At 38.3% G+C, this 24192-nt stretch overlaps 2 protein-coding genes across 12 annotated transcripts in view; one reads left to right on the top strand and one right to left on the bottom strand.

The window, feature by feature from the left end:
• Nucleotides 1-7574, top strand: part of ABI2 (abl interactor 2) — a 58897-nt gene extending 51323 nt beyond the window's left edge. For all 8 annotated transcript variants that reach the window (XM_081938676.1, XM_081938675.1, XM_081938678.1 and 5 more), the window contains one exon: nucleotides 1352-7574. In XM_081938676.1, coding sequence (XP_081794802.1) covers nucleotides 1352-1527 — 176 coding nt within the window. In that variant the 3' untranslated portion in view covers nucleotides 1528-7574. The remainder of the gene's footprint in view (nucleotides 1-1351) is intronic.
• Nucleotides 7575-9703: 2129 nt separating this feature from the next.
• RAPH1 (Ras association (RalGDS/AF-6) and pleckstrin homology domains 1) overlaps nucleotides 9704-24192 on the bottom strand; it is an 82414-nt gene continuing 67925 nt past the window's right edge. For 3 of the 4 annotated variants that reach the window (XM_081950148.1, XM_081950149.1, XM_081950147.1), the window contains 5 exons: nucleotides 23588-23698; nucleotides 23110-23208; nucleotides 21613-21733; nucleotides 17738-17883; nucleotides 9704-16548 (listed from right to left, as the gene is read on the bottom strand). In XM_081950148.1, coding sequence (XP_081806274.1) covers nucleotides 14593-16548; nucleotides 17738-17883; nucleotides 21613-21733; nucleotides 23110-23208; nucleotides 23588-23698 — 2433 coding nt within the window. In that variant the 3' untranslated portion in view covers nucleotides 9704-14592. Of the gene's footprint in view, nucleotides 16549-17412; nucleotides 17490-17737; nucleotides 17884-21612; nucleotides 21734-23109; nucleotides 23209-23587; nucleotides 23699-24192 lie in introns of all 4 variants that reach the window. The other variant, XM_081950150.1, reaches the window with a different exon arrangement.

Below are 24192 nucleotides of genomic sequence, written 5' to 3' on the forward strand. Positions count from 1 at the left end.
GAAATCCACAGTTGTTAGGTGAGGCAACTTCTTGCTGGTTTCTTACACTAAACTTAGCTGACTGGAAGTTGCAAGTCCTAGGTCAGCAGGCAGGTAAGTTGCTACTGCTGTTGGGAGAGGGTGGGAGCAGAGAGCAAGGAGGTGTGTGGGGATGTAGGGAGAAGGTCTGCAAGAGGTGCTGGTCAGGGAAAGTGTGAAGAGTGCATGAGAGGCTTTGTGCAGATCAGTGAGGGTGTGGTGGAGTGAGAGTTGGAGTGAATCAGATGCATGAGGTTGCCTGAAAATGAGGTGTGAGAATGTTGCATGAGGGCAACATGACATGCAGATCCAAGAGGGTGTGCAGGGAGGTGCAAGTGGCTGGCACAGCATGATTGCAGGGGGCTGGTGCATAGGTGAAGGGGACTTAGCCCAATGACTTGCGTCATTCCCTGCTGGCTTCCCCATTGACTTTCTGGAAAAGCTAGCGGGAGATCACAGATGACGATTATATGATCACAGGGTACTTGGCAACTGGTTATGTGATTGACTGACTGTGTGAGTGTTGGTTTAGCCAGAACACTGACGATGAGTCATAACCACAGTCATTCAGCACTGTCATAACTTTGAACAGTCGCTGAATGAATGGTTATAGTTCAAGGATTACCTGCATAGTATCTTGGTTTTGGGGTGGGGGTGGGGGGTTGCTTTGACTCAGGGTTGACTCCTGGTTACTGACTGGACAACTCCGTTTATTTTTCTTGGCAAGATTTCAGGAGTGATGTGTCATTGCCTCATTCTTAGAGCTGAGAGTGAGTGATTGGCCCAAGGTTATCCAACTGAAATTGTGCCTAAGGTGGGACTAGAAGTTTGGTGTTTGCGCCCAAGGCAAAGAGGTTTTTCAAAAGTTCTCCACTAAATCATTTTTGTGCTTTTCATTTCATTTTCAGCCATATGAGAAATAAATAAAATTTCATTAAGTCACCAAAGCATTGTTAATAGTCCTGTGTCACATATCCTGGAAAATCACTGTTAAAAGAAAGATGTATGAATTGAACTCCCACTTCTATTATCAAAGAAAGCTTGTTGCCCCATCAGTGAACAGTTTTGAGGAATTAGTCATTTTGTAATACAGTGTGTTATTTTTTTAAATTTAGTATTCCATCATTTTAGAATCAAAATGTGTACATGTCTACATGTTTTACAATTTTGTGATAGCAACTGTTTCTATAAATGGGAAGGAACGCTTGCATGAATAGCCAATAAAGAAAATGCTTACTTTTTGATACAAGAGACCACTTAAGTGAAAACTGTAATTGTCTTAGGTCCAGCTGCTTATTTGAAATGCTAATTTTGTTTTTCTTCTTGTTCCTAGTTGTGGCAATTTATGATTACACTAAAGACAAGGAAGATGAACTTTCCTTTCAGGAAGGTGCCATCATCTACGTCATTAAGAAAAATGATGATGGGTGGTATGAAGGTGTGATGAATGGAGTAACTGGACTCTTTCCTGGAAACTACGTAGAGTCCATCATGCACTACTCAGAATGAAGACCACTATGGCGAGAGACAGAACCAAGAGATTGTTGAGCTGCCCAGGTCCCATTGGCAGCTTGTGGGGAACCTGGGCACCTGAAGGAAGGATCATTGTAACAAAACCACTCCCCTTTCTTCCTTTTTATAAAATGGTGATTTGAATTGTTTTGAAGAATGGCTCTTCCATTTGCCAGCAGCGACCAAGCTGAATGACCAATATTAATGAGCTGACTGATCAACATGTAGATACAGAGATGTAATGAACTTGCCAGTAAAGGGATCCATTACTCAAATTGAGACCCATTCAATCAAAATATGGGATTTTTTTTTCTCAGGAATACCATGCCTGGTATTGGGGCATCTTGGATGTTAGCACTGAAGGCTTTGTTAGGCTATCTGTCATCTCTTCCCCCTCCTTATTCAGCACCTATTACTGTTGGATATGTGTTATTGTACTGGCAAACATTCTGAGATTACACACCAACTCGGTCTCAGCTTGGTTCCTTGCATCTCTAATACAGCAATTCTGCAATTGCTTCACACATATAGCTTGACCTAGGCTTGTAAGGAGCTGTTTCATTTCTTCTTACAGGAGGACATAATGTCAGATATAATCTCCCAATATATTGAGACTTCCAGTCATAAACTGGGCCTCTTTTGTATCATTCAATTATTTTTAAGAAGTTGGATTAAAGATCTTGAAGGACGATAAAGCTTGACATTTTAAAAATGGCCTCTTTCCTTCATATAATTATATAGCAGCCTTATTCAGCCCTCAGTATGCAAAATATTTGTAAAATGGTTTAAACCTGCCCTCCTGATAGTGTTCAAAAACTGCTTTCAGTCAGGCTTTAGCCCTGATTGTTGTTACAAAGGCTGACAGCAGTCTTCTAAAATTACCTCATGTTTCATAATTTGGGAATTAGCAAGGGACATAAGTATTTTATAGAGAAAGGCTTTTGTCTGAATTGATTAGCCTGCTTCAGTTGACTATATAGCCTGTCCAACTCAGAATAAGTGGGTAGTAATGAGATTGGCCATTTGTTCTGGTTCAAATTTTGATACATACTATGAAGGACCTGTGAAAGCAGACAAACATTGCCCAAAGATTTCTAAGGGCTGTTGGTTTCCTTTGAACGCTAATTTAGAAACTGGCAAAAGTGTAACTTCTTTTTCTCCCACCAGTAAATATGTGGGTGATTTTCCAACATGGGAATGAAAATCTGCTATAATGTCTGTAGGCATTTTAGCAACAAGCTAGAGGATATACAGAATGTGTTTATTTTTGTTATCCAGCAATCATGGGGCTATCAGATTCAGGCATGAAATGAGGGGGAAGGTGTGAACTCTTTTCTATATTGTAGACCATAGTCTTTATGAAACTTGCTTTTGCTTAGCTGCTGGTTTTATGCTGATAGCAGCTGAATTGGGGGGATTATGAGAAGGACCTGAAGGGTTTTGTATTAGCTCTGTGGTGTATTGTGAGAAATTAAGTTTATCTATATGCCACAATCCCAGTCCAATTCTTCGCTGCTGATTAACATAATAAAAGTTTTCCCAAATACACAGAATAAGACATTTCTTTTTAAGGCAATGTAAACATTTCATACTTCTTACTCTTAGTTGATTTGCTGGGTATATTGTTCAAAACAATGTTCAGTAACCATGTGCTAGAACACTGATTGTAGTGGTCAGCCTTCCTTTCTCACATAAGCTAGCCATAAATTTAGGAACCACTTTCTGAGTTATGCAGATTATGTTGGTATAACTTCTGTGGCTTCCTCTGTTGCTTGTTTGTGCCATTAATAAACCTCAGGTGCTACCAAAAGTCATTAACTTAACATCAATTGTTGTAGCTCCCATTAGTAGGACTGCTAATGAGATCCAGGTCCCTTCAAAGATTACTGTTTCAAAGCATGAGACCTACTGTGATAATTCTTGTCACTGGCATCCAACCCCCCCCCCCCCCGATGATCATCAAAGCTGCCTCCCCTTTTTAATGGTGTCGATATTGCAGAAGTACAGAGAAGTGGGAGTTCAGTTGCATTCTGTGACCACCAGTTTGCCTTTACTGCCCTCCCTCCAAATAGATGCCAGTGTTTATAGTTGTAAATATCACTAAGGACTGGCTTGTTTGAAGACATCCAGATTTGATTTATCCAAGAGGGATGGGTATCTCTGAAAGCTGGATGTATCTGTAGAGTTGGAATACTTGAGCCAGCTTCTTGCATAAACACTAGACCTCCAATTGAGAATGAGTTATGAGAGCCTGGTCTGTTAGGACAAAGGGTAGATTTCTACAAAGGACCAAGCATGATGGGTATGCATAGAGGTTTTACTGTATAATACCTTATGTGTGGTGTTAAGGTGTACTGTCTTGAGACACAACCTACCATATGAAGATGGGAATGCAGCCTCCACCAATATGCTTGTTACAAATAGCTGTCACTGCTCCATGGGGACCCAGCTAAGAGAAGACTCTGCTCTGAGAAGTTGAAAATGCAACTGTAATACTTGTTTGGAGCTTTGGAGTAGGATTCTGCTTCAAAGATCATCAGTGGCACCCTGCTTTTCTCCTGAGTTTTGCAGAGCCTACCAAGAGGATGAACAAAAGAGATCAGGGGTTATGGCAAATTATTCTGGACAAATTTTGTGGACTTAGTTCTGAAAAACTCATTTGCCTGTTTAAACATATTGGGTGTTGTGCCTGCAGGCTATGAGCTGTGTTGCAAACAATTTCTTTAGAATGGAAAACCTGAACCACAGTTGATTAGGAAAGAAGCATAAAAACACAACTTATTCAAATTTCCTCCCAATTTTTCATATTCTGTTTTTTTTTGCCATTATTGATGCAGTTATTGTCTGGTACCGTGCTTTTTATGGTTTCATCAACTTCTGAAGAGTATGTCATTCTCCCCCCCCCCCAACTCATCTTATTTTCTTTTTTCAGAAATGGGTTGCCTTAACAATCCTTCACATGTGGTGTCTTCTCTGCTGTTCTGGGGAATGTGACATTTGTTTTTGGTTGTAGAAAAGATTGCTGTTAATGCCTGGAGCTCTGATGTTGAAAAGTCAGTAATGTGAATTCTTAACTCTGCCCCTTTGCAAGACCTAAGCCATCACATTTTATTCCTAGTACAAACAGAAGTTGGATGATGATTCTGCGGTAGAACATAAGTGAACCCTGGCTATGAAAGGGAGGGTTGGAGACGTTTTTTTTAACTGATAGCCTTTTTGTTTTTCCTGTTTCAAAGTGCTTTCAGTATCACATGATTTTTACAAGATGCTACTCATTTGTTTGTTTGGGGAGAAACTGTACAGCTTCTATGGAGGACAGGGCCACGGTTCCCTTATGAGAACTTGGAACTCTCTGATTGTATGACTGCTTCCTGTATCCTTCACAGGCCAAGATCATCTTCCTGCAAATTGCTGCAGAGGGTGTTTACAGATTCCTTGCCTCCTGCTGGTTTTAATGCTTTTATTCTGCAATACTAATGTTGTGAAAATAATCCTTGGATTTTATGCTTATTTTTTATTTCGTACAATTTTGAATTCTGTAGAATGCCTATGGATGATGCTATGTACAAGGCCCAAAGTAATCAGACTCTGTGTGTATGTAACTGCATGTTATATCAAGACAGTGAGAGTGGTTTTTCAAATATCATTTACTATTCTTCCCAACTTACCTTTTCCCCCCACTAATTAAGAAAAGGGGTGAAGAGGAAGGGCCTGGATTTCTCTCTTGTACCCATCCTTTCTCTAGTTCTGCTGTAAAGCTATTAAATATGTTGAACATTCCACATTCTGTTTCAGTATCTTGTGGGGAAAAACATGTAGTGGGGAGACCAAAAAGAGCTCAGTGTCAATTTTTTTAGCTTTTCCTTCACCATAAAATGGCTTTGATTCCCTCAGCGCTCATTTTTCCAACCATGCTATTATGGCACATGTATTCATCTTCATGAACATTCTTCTGCTTCTTTTAGAGAGCAACATTTGTTTGCTATGGTATGAATTAGCAGCCCTCATGTAGCTTCTCAACATTCAGTTTGAGCCCCTACCACTCCGAGACATGCTGTCCAAATTCATAAGCCAAGTAATTTAAGATGAGCTTTGCTCAAATTAAAGGGAATGAATGGAAATGTGAAGCATGATAACCCTAATTCTTACCTTTCCATCCTCAACATATAAATGATTTGGGGAGATACTGTAATGTAAGGCCTTGGATGTATTGAGGGAAAGAATAGGAATCTCTCCTGTTCTTATTTCCGCAGGTCAAAACTCCTGACCCTGTCCTTTCCAGGAGAAAAATATTGCTCCTACAGTCCACTAGACGATTGGAAAGTTGAGCTTTGGGCCCAGAGCCTTCAAATATGGCTGTCCTAAAGGATTAAATCTTCCCCTATGGAAAAGTGCTTTTTGTTTATCATACAAACAAACAACATGTTGGTGCCTTCAGGCCAAAGGATTGTCCTTTTCAGGGGCTTTCTTTCCTTCAGAAGAAATGGAAAATTTCTTCTCCTTATTTGAGAGTTGGCATCATAGTATAGGAGGAAGAGGCAAAAAATATGATCCAGAGTCTATTAATCATTTGGCTGCTCTTTTGCTTGAATTTTACCTAGTTTATAAGACTGGCATAGAGATGTTGCTTGTGGGTTTGTTATTTTACCTTGGTTAAATTGGCAACATTTGGGAAGGGAGGAGAATTTAATGAGAAAAGTGAATGTTCTGGGATATCGCTGACAGGTAGACTTTTGTAGGGAGGTGAAGAAGGTCGAACCTTTGCAGATTGTGTTGTGGTTTTAGCTTTATTATTATTTTAATGTATTCCTGATTTCTATGTGGAGTGAAAAGCGAGGAGTTAGACCTTTTTCACATAAAATCAAGGACTTAAAAAGTGTTTCTGGTGAAGAGGACTTTAGGCATGTTTTGCTAGAGAAAAATAAAAGGTATAGCTAGCTTAGATGGTTTTACACCTCTCCAGAAGTTAAAATGTAAAAGAAATGAAGTGTGTTGAATTAATTAATAATGACAGCATGTCTTCCAGTTTTGGATTGTTGGAGCAGCCTTTGTTTATAGCAGTATTTGAAAATGTCATCAGTGAAGGGAATGTTGAACTAGATAGGATTAAATTAGCTATGTGATGACAGATTTTGAGTATCAATACATATTCTGTGAGAGCTGATTACCAATTAGAAAAATATAGAAATTCTCTTATAGAATCCCTTCTTAGAGATTATACACCTGTCTTAACATGTATAATATTATACATCACTTTTACTAAACAGGGTTACTGCAGTAGAAAAAAAACACCAAGTTGTTGCTCAAAACAAAGAATTAAGACTGGTGCATTTTTTTAAAAAAAAAGTGCTGATAGATTTGAATTTGACAAGTGAGTCCTATTGGAAATTCAGAGGGAGCTGTTAGGTTTACCTATGAAGAGAATTTGTAAGTCTTCTATACCTAATTATGCATACGAGATCAATGGCGATGCTAAAATCTATAGAAGAATGGTGCTTTTTCCCCCTAATGCAGCTGAATAGCAGCAATTCAAGGCAGAAAATACCGTGGCCAGTTCTGCCTGGCTTATAGCAGTATTATCAGCACTGTCACTCTTTTATTCATAGACTCCATTATATTCTTCATCTATAATACTGGAAATAGCACAGAATGGTTTCAGTTGGAGTCTTTCAAGTGATCTGGCTGAAATCTCATAAACATTGGGTGCTGTTTTTCAGATATTGAATTATGTGCCTCGTTGTGTGGCAAACTTCATTTGCTTTCATATAAAAAATAGGCATTTGATTTAAAACCAGCCACTTTACTAGTAGTGGCTCTGGGCTCTGAGCTCTTTACGTATCCCAATAGGGTGAGAACAGTGTGGGATTTTAGGGAAGGAAGCCTTGCTGGTTTTGATTTATTGTGTGTACCATTAAACCATTTGGGGGTGGGATGAGGGAGGAGACATAAATTTTTAATTTTTTAAAAATTGTATTTGGAATTAACTGTTGCTGTGTACTAAACCCTCTTGTTACAAGTCCTAATAAATAAATCCCCCAAAACTTGCACTGCCCTCTTGACAATTGTCTTGAACTTTTTCATGATTAATTTTTTGCTGTGCACTTAAGTTATTACTAGATCTAAACCTACTGGCTTCTGGCTTTTTATATATGCATCTGTTTTTAGCAGTGGAAGAATTAAAATGAAGGCTCTCAAATATTTTAAGTTTAAAAATTGTATGGGTGTGTGCTTGTTAACACAGATGTCCTTAAAGAGAGATTGGAAGAGGAAAAAAGTAGATGTATTGAACTGCCAACCTAGGTTGTGGTCAGTGTCCTTCTTTGAACATGGACAGGTTGATCAATTTGAATATCTGCATGAACAGGCTGGTGTCCAATAACCTGAATCTCATCAGCTAAACCAGTTAGTTTTCTCATGCAATGTTGTACTAGCATATCGCCTCTACCTCTAATAGTATACCAGAGATACTACTTTAAAATTAGCCAATTCTCCAAATTGTGTTTTATTTGATATCAATTGCTTCTTTGGTGTTCACAAGAAATGAACAGTGATAGTTTTATGCTCAAGAAGTAAAAGAACTTGGTGAAGTTTCATTGCCCCTATCTTGGGTAACTTTGTTTTGGAAATATTTAAATATAGGTGTATAAATATCAGGGTGTTACTAAAAGACCACATTTACAAGATAGTGAAAACACATTTTGTCAAAATAGTTGCTTTCACATTTTCAGTATGCTATTAGTTCCTTATAAGGACAGCTGAAAAAAATGATAGTTTTGGCAAGGCTTTAAAACGTCTTGATACTGTTTCGAGGCTTTTGAAAAAAGCCAAGATTTGGTGTGCTTCATCATCTGTGTAGTTTCCATGCAGCATTCTTTCACTGAGTTGTATTTTTCTAGTTTAATAACTATTGGGCAAACCAGAAACAGCAAAGACAGGCAAAATATTAAAACATGCAAGATATTCTCCCTCATACGATTAGAAAGATGATAGTATTCCATTTTTAGAAACATATAATTAGAAATTCTAATTCAACACTGGTGAGAATCATAGATCCCTTGTCAAATAGAACATAGGAGATAATTTAAGGTTAATCCTGGATAAAATGATTGAATGGAATCCAGTTCAGGTGTGTAGTGATTGATGGCTAGAACCTGCAAAAATGCATTCCTTGCATTAGACCATACAAAGGTTTCTATGTAGCATTAACAAGTTACCTTAATGATAGGTGAGGGGTTAGATTATGTATTTCGCTATGTCTACATACAGAGAAAGCCCTTGAGTCTTCCAATTCAAAGTTCTAAATTGGGGTAACTGTTCCCATAATTTTTTTAAAAGAAAGATTAAATTAAAATTCAGTGAAAACCATAATGTGCAAGCTTTTTAATGATGTGTTTTATTACATATGGAGGTGGGAGCGTAAAATAAAATATATTTAACCTCTGGTATCCTTAATAACCCCTTTTCTCAAAAAAGAATAAGTGCAGGCCCATCCTCTCCCAAAATGCTGACTGTTGGAAAAGAGATGTCCCTCCCTCTGCTGCAATCTTTGTGGTTATGTACACTTCATGCTTCAATTTAATTTACATACTGCCTTCATTAAACCCAGAACACTGTTCGAGAACAGAACTGCAGCACTGCTTACAAGAAACTGAAGTCACACATTTTAAGAAACATTCTGGGTCCTGGGTGGATAAGCTGTGGTGATCTCAACCTTGATGAACTTCTATGAGAAGATCCAGCTGAACAACCACAAGTAGGGCAAAACTATTTCAACAATTTCTTAAAAGTTGACTGCTCAAGGTGCAAAGCACCCAGCAAGGTTGTCTACTTCACTTTGGACTGCCCAGGGCCCCCGATATCCATGGACAAATTAGCCAATATAGTAGCAGCAGTGATGCTTTGCTTGGTTTTTGGACACGTACGGCAAATGATGCTATGGCCTCTGACTGTTCAGCTTTCTGTCCTGACCTCCTCCTGTTACAGAAACCTTAAATTTGGATATGGTAGAACACATTACTAATTTCCCATCTATCTGATGAACAAATCTTAAATTTTTATTTGGAGTTTTTATCTTCATATAAAAGAAAATGAATTTCTTGAATACTGGTGGGCAGTTTTGCCAGGTAGATGCCTTCTAGAGCAGAGGCAAATTATCCCTTGAAACAACCTCAGACAAATTTAACTATATCTTTATTGACTTGTGCATATTCCATTGTATAATGATTTCTTAGTACTTTCCATGAATGCATTTTTATTTCTTTACCCATGCTTTAAAAAAGTATATTTATACATATTTATAGAATATTTATATAGAAAGAACTCTTCTCAACTATAAGTTCTTACTTGCAATGAACTTTCATTCTTAAAACGAAATGATATGGGGAGGCAGTCTCATTCAGAAAGAATGTGCAATTTTTTTCCTGTAAAGCGGTAAACATATGAATATATTTACAGCACATAGCACACATTGGCTACACAGACAAAATCATTGATTTAACATTGGTGGTTTACATGTGCATAATCAGATACAAGAATTGCCACCATTGACTCCATCCAATGGCTGCAAAACAAATCAAATGTTCTGTCCCACAATTTACAATCCTAAAATTTACAATTACAAAATAGGAAAAGCAGGGATAAGCAAACAAGTATTGACCTCACCCATTTTCTGATGACAAAATACAAATATTTGGGGGAGGGGAGTATGTTGCAGCACAGTCACAAATAGGTACCTTAGAATGATACACCTACATTAAAATAAAGGCAATACCCATTTGGATCAGAAACCTTGTTTTCCAAAATATTTGTACTATGGCCTGCGTTCATGAAGATGTAAACAGTCCTTGAGAGAACTACCGCAGACTTTCCTAATTTTCTTTGGTAGACAAGGTCTTCCCCAATTTTGCAGGGCTGTCCTATTCATTGCTGAGAGCATTGAATACCATACAGAGATTCTCTTAGCTCTCCAATCTACACATTCTAATTTCCACCAGGCAGAATAGGCCAGTCATTATAACAATGCAAGAAAGTACTACATAAGCTGGATGCTCCTTCCTGTTACATTTGGGGAAGCTTCTGTAAGCTTCAAATGTATGAACTAGGGAAGAATACAGTATAATTAGTTGAAGGAAATCCAGGAGCCAAATTTTAACAACCCTACACTGAAGCAGCAGATACCAAGTAACATTTTGTACATCACATAAAACTGTAGATATGATTGAAATATTTTGCTATCTAATGATAAGTTCCATAACCACAAATGGCAAGCATTTTATGCTTTAACAAAATGAGATATAGTTTTAGATGACAATCCGTTCAACTATAATGCATCATAGGACCAACCACTCATTCATGTAAGGTTAGAGGTATACATGTATAACATATGCAGCACACACACAGAGAAATAGTTAATAGTAGGAGTGATAATTGTGATGCACAATTTTCCTGCCCAGGGATCTCAGCCCAACGGTGGGCAGCCATAGGGATTGGTGGAAATTCCCTTTGGTCTTAACACATTCCTCTCAATAAAGATACAGTTTCATCATATTTTAAAAATATGTTTAGCTTTTCTATATTTCAAGAATTATTCAAAAGAATAATTTATTAATAGGTTTAGAGGGCATATAGAAGTCACTTAAAAATATTGTGAAGAATCATTTCATCCTATTATTAGACAGTAGCTATGTATTTTAGACATATCTGCTTGCAGAATAATTCTAACAAGAAATTTGCTTTTAGTTCTAACCCTGTTTTTTTAATCTAAAACCCAATTTATATCTTTTAAGAATTAAGTATTTAAGGCTAAAAAGCTGTTCAAATTTATATTTTACTGATCAATGTATGAACCAAAAAAATAAATGCCAGTGGAAATGAGATGTTTATTCATCGAAAGCTGAATTGAGCCATAATTCAGGCCTTCTCTCTTCATGATATTTAGGTATTTAACCATCTCTGGGTTAAATATATTTGCACTTCAGTTTCAAAGTTGATATACCATAATTTCCCAGATTAGAGCCTTTTGGGACTATAGACATTAAACGTATTTAAAATCCTAATTCCAAAAGAAAATATGAACGCTTGAACAATCTGATACAGAACTGAGGCCTTTGGAAAGGAATTACAGATATATTAGGCTCAGGGCAATGATTCTAACGGAAAATGCAGCCTATCTATTTGGTTCAAAACCAATCAAATTGACACTGCTCTGTGATGCTTCATCACTTCTCAGATACTTAACCAAAGGCCCTTGAGAAAGGTTGAAAAAGGAAGAGCCACAAGGGCAGAAACAGTGATGTACTATTTAGCCAGAATTGGTAATAGATACATACCTCCTTAGAGAAATAAAGTGTAGGAACCTACCTGCAAAATGGGAGCAACCAGGAAAGAAAGTTCTATATTAATATTCTTTTTAAAAGATGAAAAATCTGGAAAAAGGCATCCCTGTGCTCCTCCTCCTGCTGCTGCTGCCCATGTCAAGTTCTGTATCAAAAACCTTCCTTAGAGCACATAATTTAATTTGATGGCCTCAGATATTTAACTAGTACAATTTTTTTTGTCATAGATAGGTACTGCTTATTATTTGCATATGACAATGTTTTGCTACAATTAGTGAATTCAGGCGGTACTTCAACACTGCCTGTCTCCAAAGGAACATGAAGGTTCAAAGGAACAAGGTGAACAAACTCTGCCCCACAACTGAATTCTACCAGTCAGAGCAGGAGTGGTCAAGTTTTTTTATAACTCAGTCTCTAGGCTAATGGACAAAGTTAACCCATGCTTGGATTCTCCAAGCAGCGCACAGGAGAATGAGACCTTCTCTCCCAGAGCCAACAAGCGGCGGCGGCAGCAGCAGCAGCAGCAGCAACCAACAGGAATAAAAAGGCAGAGCACCAATGCATTCTCAAAGCAAAATTAAAAAAACAAAGACCATACTACAAGACATAAATATGTGTTGAAGTACACTAATGCAAATGTGGTTAATAGCTAAGGACACTTTGTAATCCCAAACACTTTGAAAGATACAAAAAAAGTGCCTTCTAAAAGCAGTACTTTAAAAATGCACAAAATGGTATATTATTGCTCAGGTAAAATATTGTCAAACAGGAAAAATATGCCCAGCATTCATCTGGGGCAGAGCAAATCATCCATTATGATTTCAGCATCCGATGACATAGCACCACTTTTCTGTTAAAGAGTTATTTTTGAAACCAAGTTCTACAAAGGAAAAAAAATATCACATTTTCTTACTTCTAGAACAAATACTCTGTAATGAATCGTTTTGTAATAATTCTAACAGAAGTCCCAGTGTCTGTGTGCGTGTTTCAGTCATTTTAAATGTCTAATCTTCAGAAGTAACTTATGGTTACATCATCCATACCTGGATGAGACTGTGCTAACATTTGAGGGTTCAAACTCTAATCCAAACTAGTAACTCTGGATCTTCTTTTAAACCAGTGTCTTCATGAACTATCAAGTTACAACTGCCAATTTAAAAACACATTGTTACAATCCCCTGTATTGCACAGCACACAAACAGTAGTTATTTTAAGTTGTTTTATATATCCTAGGATATTTCTGGTTAAAATAGTGGTTCTTTAATTAGCATTTGACTTACCCACAAACCTTAGTGGAAGAAGAGCTATTTCACTTAAAGACCATAAATTGTGAGATGGCTGAAACCAATGCTTCTTATACCAAAATGCACATCACTCCTGTCCTTTCAACACAATTTTATTGTTTCTTCCTTTGATACTTTTGATTTAAGCTGTGTTACCACATGGTGTTCATCTCCCATGTTCTTTTGAGGCAAGCTAGAGCATCCTCACTATTTACTGGTTTTGAATGTTCATAAAGACATTTCTTTTTAAGAGTTTGTAATATTTGTATGTCTGATTAAGTTTCATTCTGAAGAGAAAGGGAGGGAGGGAAAGAAGAGGGAGGGAGAGAGAGAGAGAGGGAGGGAGAGAGAGAGATATGCATGCATGCACCTGTAAACTTGTACACAGGCAATTTGATGAGCAGCACCAGTTAAGAGAGATAGTGATCAGACATGACAGCAGCATATCTCGAATGCCTTCTGGCACACCATTTTCACTTAACCAAAACAGACATGTACGTGACAGTGAATTAAATGTTGTTACTTTAAATCGAGCATCATCAGTCCAAATAATCCCACTGAGGGTTTGGGGAATGATGATCCGGTTTCCAATGCACAACATTCTGGTGTGTTCCATTCCTTACACATTCCACTTTATAACGTGTGACTAGAACATTACGTTAAAGCCCAATCCTACCGGTGTTTATTTGGGAGGAAGTTCTGATATACTTTAAGGGACTTTTCCACCTTAAAAGAATTCTAGAACAGAATGCCTTTATTACCCAACATCTTAAACTGCAGCCCCACCGTACAGCATTTTTCTTTTTCTCTATATGGATTTCTATTCAGTAGTATTACAACCAGAATGTTTTGGTAGACTGTGCCCGCATTTTTCAATCAATTGATTCTGCGCAGAGACTGACAGCCCTGCATACCCGTCACCAACTGCCCAAAGAGGTTTCCAATAATCTAAGGTGCCCCGACATTTTTGTTTTCAAAAGCAAATGACTTTTCTAATACATCATCCAATTTCTGATAAAAACCTCAGTTGACTGAAACAATAAATACAGATGTACAAAAACATTCTGGTGAGCCTCTACAATTCCAACAAAATATTTCACAATATATTATATACCTACATTTATAATACATGCACCCACATGTCCCACACTGACAGACGACAGTTATTTCCTGAACAGCAGGAAAAATAGTGTTAAAGATTTTGGTCCAATCCTTATGTAGTATTTGAACTTTGAAGTAGTACTCATCCCATCCTTCAATCTAATACACAGAACACAAATAAGCAAAGCTTTAGGGACTGTTTCTGGAAGTGAACGTAGTCACTACCCACAGCTACTGTTAAAACAGACTTCTTCAGCAGTTCACGGCTATTAAGATGAGGCATCTCAGTACCAGATGTGTCCCAGTTAGGGTTTGCTGGCAATGCAAAGAGGGTCTCCCAAACATCACCAGTCCCTAGACAGTTTGGTGTTTTGATCCCTCTTTGGAGGTGCTGGAGGTGGGCCCCTCCGTAAGGTTGCATAGCCTAATATATGACTACCTCCAAAGTTGCTGGTCTTCTGCTTGTCTGTCAGAAGTTCTGGTGGGGGTGGGGGCAAGGCCATGTCATCCATTGTAGCAGTAGGCTCAGCTCTGGATATCCGGGCAGAGGAGAGGGAGCTATGTCGAGTGATGGACTTACGCTGCAGAGTCCTATTCAAATCAGCCAGAAAACCAGGCTGAACGCTAAGGCCGGACTTGGGTGAGGTGGGCACTTGTGCACTGACAACAACCTGCGACTCCACCATTTCTGCTTGCGTGAGACGGGTGCTGTCGTTGCGTTTGGGACGTGTTGGAGGGGGAGCTTTCTTCACAGATGATTTAGACCACGGCTGAGGTTGGGGATTGACGACAGCAACCTTTGGCGAGGTATTGCCTGAAAAGACAGCAGGAATTTCTACGGGAGGTAAAGGAAGATCAATTTCAGGAGGTGGAGGAGGAAAGTCTGAATCTGATGGAGGAGAAGGAAATTCCTCGGCAGCACCCTTGCCTAGTGCTCCTGTGGCAGGTGCTTTTGTTGAAATACCTGCCTGCTGAAGAACGATAGGCAGGCAGAGCTTTCCTGGCTTTGGAGGAGCTGCAGGTGGAGTTGGGGATTCCTTGCCAGGAGATCCGGAGGGCTCCGGGGGATGTGCAAATTTGCTAACTAAGACATCCACAGAAGGTCTCTTAGGTTCATTGGACTCTATTGAACTGTTGGATTTTATACTGGAATTTCGCTGAGGTGTAGGAGGCGGCTTTTTTCCTCCTGGACTGGAAGTCTTACTACCTTTTTTGACTGGAGAACCTCCTGACTTATCTGGTGTAGGGGATACTATCAATGGAGAAGAAGAAGGAGAAGGTGGAGGAGGAAATGCTAGGCTACTTTCAGGGGGTGGAGGAGGAAAATCAGGGGATGGAGCAGAGGTTGGCTGCCATTTTGGCTTGGCTTTTACAGCTGGAGGAGACTGAGGTGGTACACTCAGAGGGACAGGTTTTAAAGGCTGGGGCTCTGAAGTTGGCATGGGAGGAGGGGGAAACTGGCTGGCTATTTGCTTTACAACGGATGGCACAGGAGACTGTGGAGAGGGAGGAAGCTTACTAGAGTGATTCTGCTGCTTGGGCAGAGTAGGTGGAGGAGATGGACCTAGTGAAGCAGGAGATAATGGGATTTGTGGGGCGGTGAAATTTGGCTGCTTCTTTACTGCTGAAGGAACAGGAAGTGGGGGCACTGGATGTGTCACAACTGCCGAGATAGATTTTGCATTGTTTTGTGTAGGGAGAGTCATAGTAGGCTTAGGAGGAGCTTGTGGAGGTGGAGGTGCTGGCCCTGAAGGTGGTGGAGGTGGCAAAGTTGAAGACTGAAGAATGTTCTGGTGAACTTGATGAATTTTGAGAGGGGGAGCAGGAGGAGGTGGTGGTGTGAAATGTGGTACTGATGGGTTGGAAGGCACAGGTTTCATGAGCTGTGCCATTGCTGATCCTGGGGTAGGGGGAGGAGGCGGAGGAGGTGGGGGTGGGACTATACCATTTGGAGGTACTAAAATCTGAGGTTTTCCTGCAGGCGGGAGTGGGGATGGTGGCTGCTGTATTGTGATGGGTGATTTGTAGAGAAGCCCACCATGCTGAGAGGCATTCTGTAGTCTTGTTATAGTGCTATATTTCACAAACACTGTTGCTGAGCTGGTTCCAGATGGCACAGACTGACCAGGAAGAGGTGGAGGAGGTGGGGGTGGAGGAGGCGGTGGTGGAGGTGGGGGAGGTGGAGGAGGTGGAAGCGGAGGTGATGGTTGTGATGCTGAATATGGAGTAGCTGTTTTAGTTTGTGGAGATAAAGGCGATACAAGTGAAGTGAAAGGTCGGTTTATTGAGTCCATTCGAGCCTAAAGGAGAAATGAAAGCGAAATGTTCAAAAAACAAATTCATGCAAATATCATTTATACTGGCAATTACGATCCTGTGTGATCAATATACCTAATTAAGCTGAACTATGAAATACTGAAGAAAAAGTGTCATTTAACTAACAAATAAGGGAAACAGACAAAAAAACTACACAGCAGCTCGTGTGGGATCGCAATTCCACTAGGGAATGTGGACATTGCTAAAAAATCTCACTTTGGGATATTTCAAAGTGCAATTCCTTCACAAATCTAGAAAATATATATATATGCCGAAGAGCTGAAAAAATACGTGAACAAGCAGTTATGATCAATAGAGTGAGCGCAGAGTGAAAACTATCAAAACCTCCATATGATAGCACAAGGAAAGGCATGCACAAATATTTTGTGGGAGGAAACAAGTAGTTAAGGAGAGAAACAGAACAGAAGGTATTGATGAGTTCTGGTCAAGGTGTTAAGGTAATTTGCTTTGTAGCATATTTGTATTAATGTATGAAGCCGAAATAAGCAAATCCACATGAAAGAATGCCTTGCCCTCCTGATTATGCAATGTTTTCAGTCAAATATTATAAAGCCAAGAATTCCATTGGAAAAAAAGGGATCCGAAGTTTGGCAAGCAATAGCATACCGGAGATCTTTCATTCTGGGCAATGTTTCTCAGTAACCCAGGCTAAACCAGAACTACACAGATTAATGCGGGCGGCATAACAGGGTCAAATTAAACTAGGACGGATTCAAGCACTTGTGAACTGATCAACAAATCTAAAGATTAGAACTCGGGAAAAGTTAGTTTGCATGATTTGGGTTGCATCATTCCCCCAGGTTAATAGTTCAAACAAAGCCCCTGACCTTAACTCTACCCCTGCTTAAGCCATCACTGCAGTGGAGCTCAGAGCTGTTCCAGGTTTTGCTTTTGCCACATGAGACTGCAGGGCAACAGGAAAAACAAGAACAAAAACATAGCATGAAACACGGGGGATCAGGGGACAGGGAAACCAATGGGGGACTTCAAGCAACTTTTCCCCACCATGACACATTTTCAGAAGTCAGGAGGCTTTGTTGGTTTACACTTTACACTTTGGCATTTTGCATTAAAAACACCATCACCAGGAGCTTCAAACAAGTCCAGATTTTGTAATGGGGAAAATTCCCTTGCAACAATGATTATACTTACGTTAATCTTGCTAGACTCTTCCAACTGAGTTCCCCTCTTCCAAGCTTCTGAAAAGATGGAGCTAACGATACTTTGGGAACGGACATGTCCTGTTTGAGTGTCTGAAACTCCACTGTCAGATTGATTTGAGTGGTTGGACTGAGATTCTATCAAAAGAAATATTGAAAAATATTTGCAATTTTTGTCCTTGTTAAAAAAACTCACAAGAACACTGGCTTAGATGAAGTACTATCACACTACATTAGCAGGGTGAACTGGATATATAAAACCTTATTAATTTTTTTTGGGGGGGGGACGATGACAAGAGCAAGATAAAGCAGAAGCCAAATCTTATTTTGATGCCAATCATATAAATATACTCTCATGTACAGATTCGTTTCACTTAATCACCAATTTAAAACATATTATTTAGACCATCAAGCTCAATGAAGAATTATAAATTAAAGTGGTCCTAACTGAAATTGCTGTAGTTTTTGTTTGAACTCATCCATTACCGGGAACTCATTTCTTCCTTTGGTTCCACTTTGAAAACATTTTTTGACCACCCCAAAAATGAATGAGAATCTGATTTTCTGTAAGGTAATTAATTGGTGCCTTGAATTCTGGGTAGACAGTGAACACCTTTTTCTATACGGCATCCTTCCTGTTTCCTTCTTTCTTCCTGTAATTTTCTATTTTCTTGGTTTATCTTCATAAGGGTTATGAAGTTTCTACTCCATTCACTATCCTCATTGTCCTTCTTTGAAACGGTTTTCATTTCTTTGAGTATGAAAGTTTGTTACATAAAATCACACAAAGAAACTAAGTTGGGGTCTAGTCAAAGCAGAACTTAGTCGAATAGCTATTACCTGAATACTTTAATTCACACAGTTTTAAACTATATATCTGCTTTTTTAGCGGACATTCTAAAAAGCTTGGGGCCAACTACAGGAGAACTTTTCTGACAGTGAGAACAATTGACCAATGGAACAGCTTGCCTTCGGAAGTTGTGGGAGCTTTCAAGAAGAGAGTGGACTGCCATTTGTCAGAAATGGTGTATGCTTGGTCTCCTGCTTGGGTGGGAGTTGGATTAGATGACCTTCAAGGTTCTTTCCAACTCTGTTAATCTAATCTAATCTAATCTAATCTAATCTAATCTAATCTACAACACCCAGACCTTTTCCCATGTATCATTATCAAACCATAAAACTCTTATTCTATATCTGAGCAAATGACTTTTTCTTTGGTGAAGAATTCTACATCTACATTTTGTCACTTTTGTCAAAGAATGCAATAAGATTAGTTTGGCAAAACAGATCATGCCAGACTAATCTTATTGCATTCTTTGACAAAGTGACAAAATTAGTGGACCAGGGGAATGCCGTCGATATAGTTTACTTGGACTTCAGTAAGGCATTTGATAAGGTAGACCATAACCTACTACTAGATAAAGTAGAAGAATGTGTGTTAGACAGCACCAGATGGATTTGTAACTGGCTGACCAACCGCACTCAACGTGTAGTCCTCAATGGAATTGCATCTACATGGAGGCAGGTAAGCAGTGGAGTACCCCAAGGCCCAGTACTCTTCAACATCTTCATCAGTGATTTGGATGAGGGAATAAATGGAGAACTCATCAAATTTGCAGATGACACCAAGCTGGCAGGAATAGCCAACACTCCAGAAGATAGGCTAAAGATACAGAAGGATCTTGACAAACCTGAACATTGGGCACTATCTAATAAAATGAAATTCAATGGTGAAAAGAGTAAGGTTCTACAGTTAGGCAACAAAAACAAAATGCACAGGTACAGTATAGGTGGTACCTTCCACAATAGTAGTAACGGTGAGAGGGATCTTGGAGTCCTAGTGGACAACCATTTAAATATGAGCCAGCAGTGTGCAGCAGCTGCCAAAAAAGCCAACACAGTTCTAGGCTACATAAACAGAGGGATAGAATCAAGATCACGTGAAGTGTTAATACCACTTTATAATGCCTTGGTAAGGCCACACTTGGAATACTGCATTCAGTTTTGGTCACCACAATGTAGAAAAGATGTGGAGAAAGAGTGCAGAGAAGAGCAACAAAGATGATTAGGGGTTTGGAGACTAAAACATATGAAGAATGGTTGCAGGAACTGGGTATGTCTAGTTTAATAGAAAGAAGGACTAGGGGAGACATGATAGCAGTGCTCCAATATCTCAGGGGTTGCCACAAAGAAGAGGGAGTCAAACTATTCTCCAAGGCACCTGACGGTAGAACAAGAAGCAATGGGTGGAAACTAATCAAGGAGAGAAGCAACTTAGAACTGAGGAGAAATTTCCTGACAGTTAGAACAATTAATCAGTGGAATAGCTTTCCTCCAGAAGTTGTGAATGCCCCAACACTGGAAGTCTTTAAGAAGATGTTGGATAGCCATCTGTCTGAAACGGTATAGGGTTTCCTGCCTAGGCAGGGGGTTGGACTAGAAGACCTCCAAGGTCCCTTCCAACTCTGCTATTGTATTGTATTGTATTGTATTGTATTGTATTGTATTGTATTGTATTGTCTTCCTCTACTAAGCTTCCCTTGCTATTGCTAACTTTACAGGACAATTTGGTAACAATTCTGTCCCAAGTATTGCTAAATCATTGAAAGAAAAGAGTTCTAGATTTCATGCTATATGTTATTTGTAAGATACATAGGCTTTCCATATGAAAGCTGAATCTGTTTCTGTTCTGAAATAGGATCTATTTTACATGTGCTATCAAAATGTCCATTGATCACCCAATGACAATCAAGTTTAATACGTCCAATTGTCAAAAACTTTAATTGCTATTGCAATCAGGAGATTGTTACCTTTCCCCTAGGTAACCATTCTTCAGAAACCTCTAAGAAAGTTGCATTTTTTTAAAAAAAATTAATAGCTACAGCTGATAGAAATAATCTAAATCTTCCCTTGTGGTATTGTTAGGTGCTACTTGCTTTAGGATTTTCTTTTTTAAAAAAATCTTTTTTTATACTTACTGTATTATATGCTGGTCTTTCTTTGTGTTTAGTCTGGGACTGTAAATACATTTATTGTGTCTATTAAATTCATTCTGTATTTTTAGCCCTTCCTCTCACCTATGAAGCTAATTTCAAGCTTGGTGGCTGGCTTCTGGAGAGTGTTACTGGCAAATCTAGTAAGAACTTCGAGAAGGAACAACTCGTGGGTTGTTTCTCTTTATTTCAGTGGGTTTCCAAGACAACTGACAAATACCTTTCTGAAGTCAAGATATTTTACATTTACAGCATTTCCAAAATATGCTAAGGCAATTAACTGATAAAAAACGAAATTAAGATTACAGGTAGTCCTCGATTTATGATCAAAATTTGTGTTGTAAAGTGAATTTTTCTCCATTTTACACCTTTCTTGCCACAGTTGTTAAGTGAATCACTGCAAGTGTTAAATTAGTACCACAGCTGTTAAGTGAATCTGGCTTCCCCATTGACTTTGCTTGTCAGAAGGTCGCAAAAGGTGATTATATGACCCCAGGACATTGCAACCATCATAAATATGCTAAACACCTGAATTTTGATCATGTAACCCATAGGGATGCTGCAATGGACCTAAGTGGGGAAAATGCTCATAAGTCACTTTTTGGGGTGCTGTTATAACTCTGAATGATCCCTAAATGAACTGTTGTAAAACAAGGACTATCTATATCTTAAAAAAGATATTTTCTTAAAAAGTCCACATGGACTACTCCTAATCACTATTTTGCTTCCACATTACTCTCCAGGCATAGTTTTGATACCGAAGGGAATGAGGTAGAGAAAGGGAAACACATATATTTTCATTAGTCATTAAATCAATACATATACATGATAAATAGAAACAGCTATTTGCACTGATTGGTCTATTGGAACTTACCTGGTAAACTAGATGAGCTGGATCCAGACTTAATACTGGAACTGGACAGGGATGTCCAATCATATGCCGATTCTGTCCTTCTCAGAGCTTCTTGATAATTTATATATAATTGCTTCCCATACTGTACGAAATATGAAATATGAATGCTGCTTGTTATACCATTTCCTACTGTAAGACTCAAGCTCAAGACAATCCCACTGCACACTCTAACTCTATGAAAGCAAGTATTGGAATGTTTCTTTTTAACTTTGATATGTCAAAAAAGAGGGTTAGAATTACTGTTGAATTGATTAGCATCACTAAGAAACAATAAAATAAAAATGTTAAAACCTGAATGTATTTGTGACCAATAAAGGGGTTCCACTCATTGGTTTGCACAAGCAGAAGGCACTCTGAGCAACCCATTTATCTAAAAGAGATTGGTATACTTCGAAAATAGCCAGATATGTTGTCCTTAGCTTCAGTATGATGGGGTGAGGAAATTACCTCAAATTTGCAACAGGAAGTTTCCCCAACTCCTTTGTTTCTAGAAGATGCTGACACTGCCTTCAAGTCATTTTGCCTATCTATAAGCTGAGTCAAACAGCCTTTCCTAATTTTACAATCGCACTGTTAAGAAAAATAGCAATTTAAAGAGAAAAAGTATATGGGTAATGGGATTGTGTTTCAGATTTTGCTCAGAAATACACTGCACCATCCTGGTAAATTATCATTCATTCTTCAGAAAATGCATTAATTGTAAAGTTACAGTTACTACTTAAATTATCTCTTTCGTGTCCCTTGGGATGTTAGGGGTTGTGTGGGAGGTGCTTTTAGCATCAAAGGGCAAGGAGAAAGATACTCGAAAGCTGCAGCCTGGCTGCTTCAAGGAAGTGATAGGTGCTGATGGGCTTCCTTTCTCTCTCCCTCCATCCCTCTCAGACATCAGGGCAATCAAGGTAGTCTAGATGTAAATGATAGATTAATTGAATTTTTCTGGGCTTTTTTATGTTCAAGTCACTTGCTGGTAAAACATCTATTGTCAATTTTGATTTTTATTGTATTAATTTCATTTTGCTTTACACTCCATATTCTTTGTTATTGTTCATTACCTTGCTATGGGTCATAGGTGAGAATATTTGTAAATTGATGCTCACTGCCATCCAGAGTACATAAAAACACCCTTAAAAGGATTAACTACTGGCAAGGTTCCACCAGTTAGCTTTTATCTGTCACTTCATTCAAGGGGAATAAAACATCAGTATATTTATTGCTTGTTTATCTTTTGTTTTTCAGTTATTCATATTTCAGAGAAAACTATATTCTGTTATGATATTGGCTTGATTTAATAAGTATATATCAGTTCTTATTAAGAGTGGCAGAACAGGGCAATAATTAAAGTAGAAGAAGATAACAAATTTGGTTCAAGTGTTTCCCAAAATTGCAGTGGATAAAATTAAGAGTTATTTTAATATAGAATTAGTGCTAAAGAAAAACATGGACAGAAGGAGGTAATACCTTAGCAATACGGATGCCATTTATCCACTGATGAAGGGTTCTGATATCATCACAACATAAATACTTAATATATTGAGATTTCTTCTGAATTTGGGGATGCTGAAAGAGAAATATTTAATCTATTTTGATTGGATTAAAAATAATTACAGAATTAAAATTAATCATAATGGAGACCAACTGAAGCATATTCAAAATTGACACTATTGTCTGTATGCTATGTTTTCATAAAAAGATTAGAATAAATCTTCCAAATAAAATGAAGATATTGTGATTTTTTTAAAAAAAATTAGGGAAATTAAACCTGTACTTGGATTAGTTTTAAAGAAACATTAAAACCTCTTAAACAAAACAGCACAGGATGATATAGCTGTCATGTCATGAAATCCATGGCACATAGAAACAAATTGCATGAAGTTATAGACAATTTTCTTCTATGTTTATTCACTTGTCACATCTGAAGTATTAAGTCAATGGTTACCTTTAGTACCAGACAATAGTCGGTAGGAGCTTTGTACTTGTTGCGATAATCTTGTCCATAGTAAACATTAACATGATCCAATTGAAGAAAGCACACAAGATCTCGTGAGACCTATCAATAATGACATACTTGGTCATGTACAAAGAGTTACAAATCATATTAACACAATTATGTCAAGGCTACTGTCTATATACAGCAGTATACAAATTACAGTGCATTTGGTTGGGCACACCAACTATTGATTTGATTTGGATTTCTCTTCTGTTCATTTACTTTCCATTTTGTTAATTGATAAAAAATAATCTATTAACACTTCTATTTCTGAAGGCATTCTTAATTTACACCACTTTTGTACAGTACTGTACATGCTCAACTAAATGAATAGTGAAAACTTTATGTAACAGAAACATTATTTGTGTCTGTTTATTGATGAAATTTATATGTTGTCTTTTTGTTCAAGAGTGCATAAAGCATTGCTTACTTTTTCTCCAGCACATCTCTGTGAAGTAGGTTGGGCCAAGAGTGAATGCTGGTGCGAAGTTCAATGAACTTTTGTGATTGATGGTGGAGCAAAACCTAACTCTTCTCAGGGCCAGTCCAACATC

Source organism: Natrix helvetica (assembly GCF_964273705.1).
Source record: "Natrix helvetica genome assembly, chromosome: 1".
NCBI lineage: Eukaryota > Metazoa > Chordata > Lepidosauria > Squamata > Natricidae > Natrix > Natrix helvetica.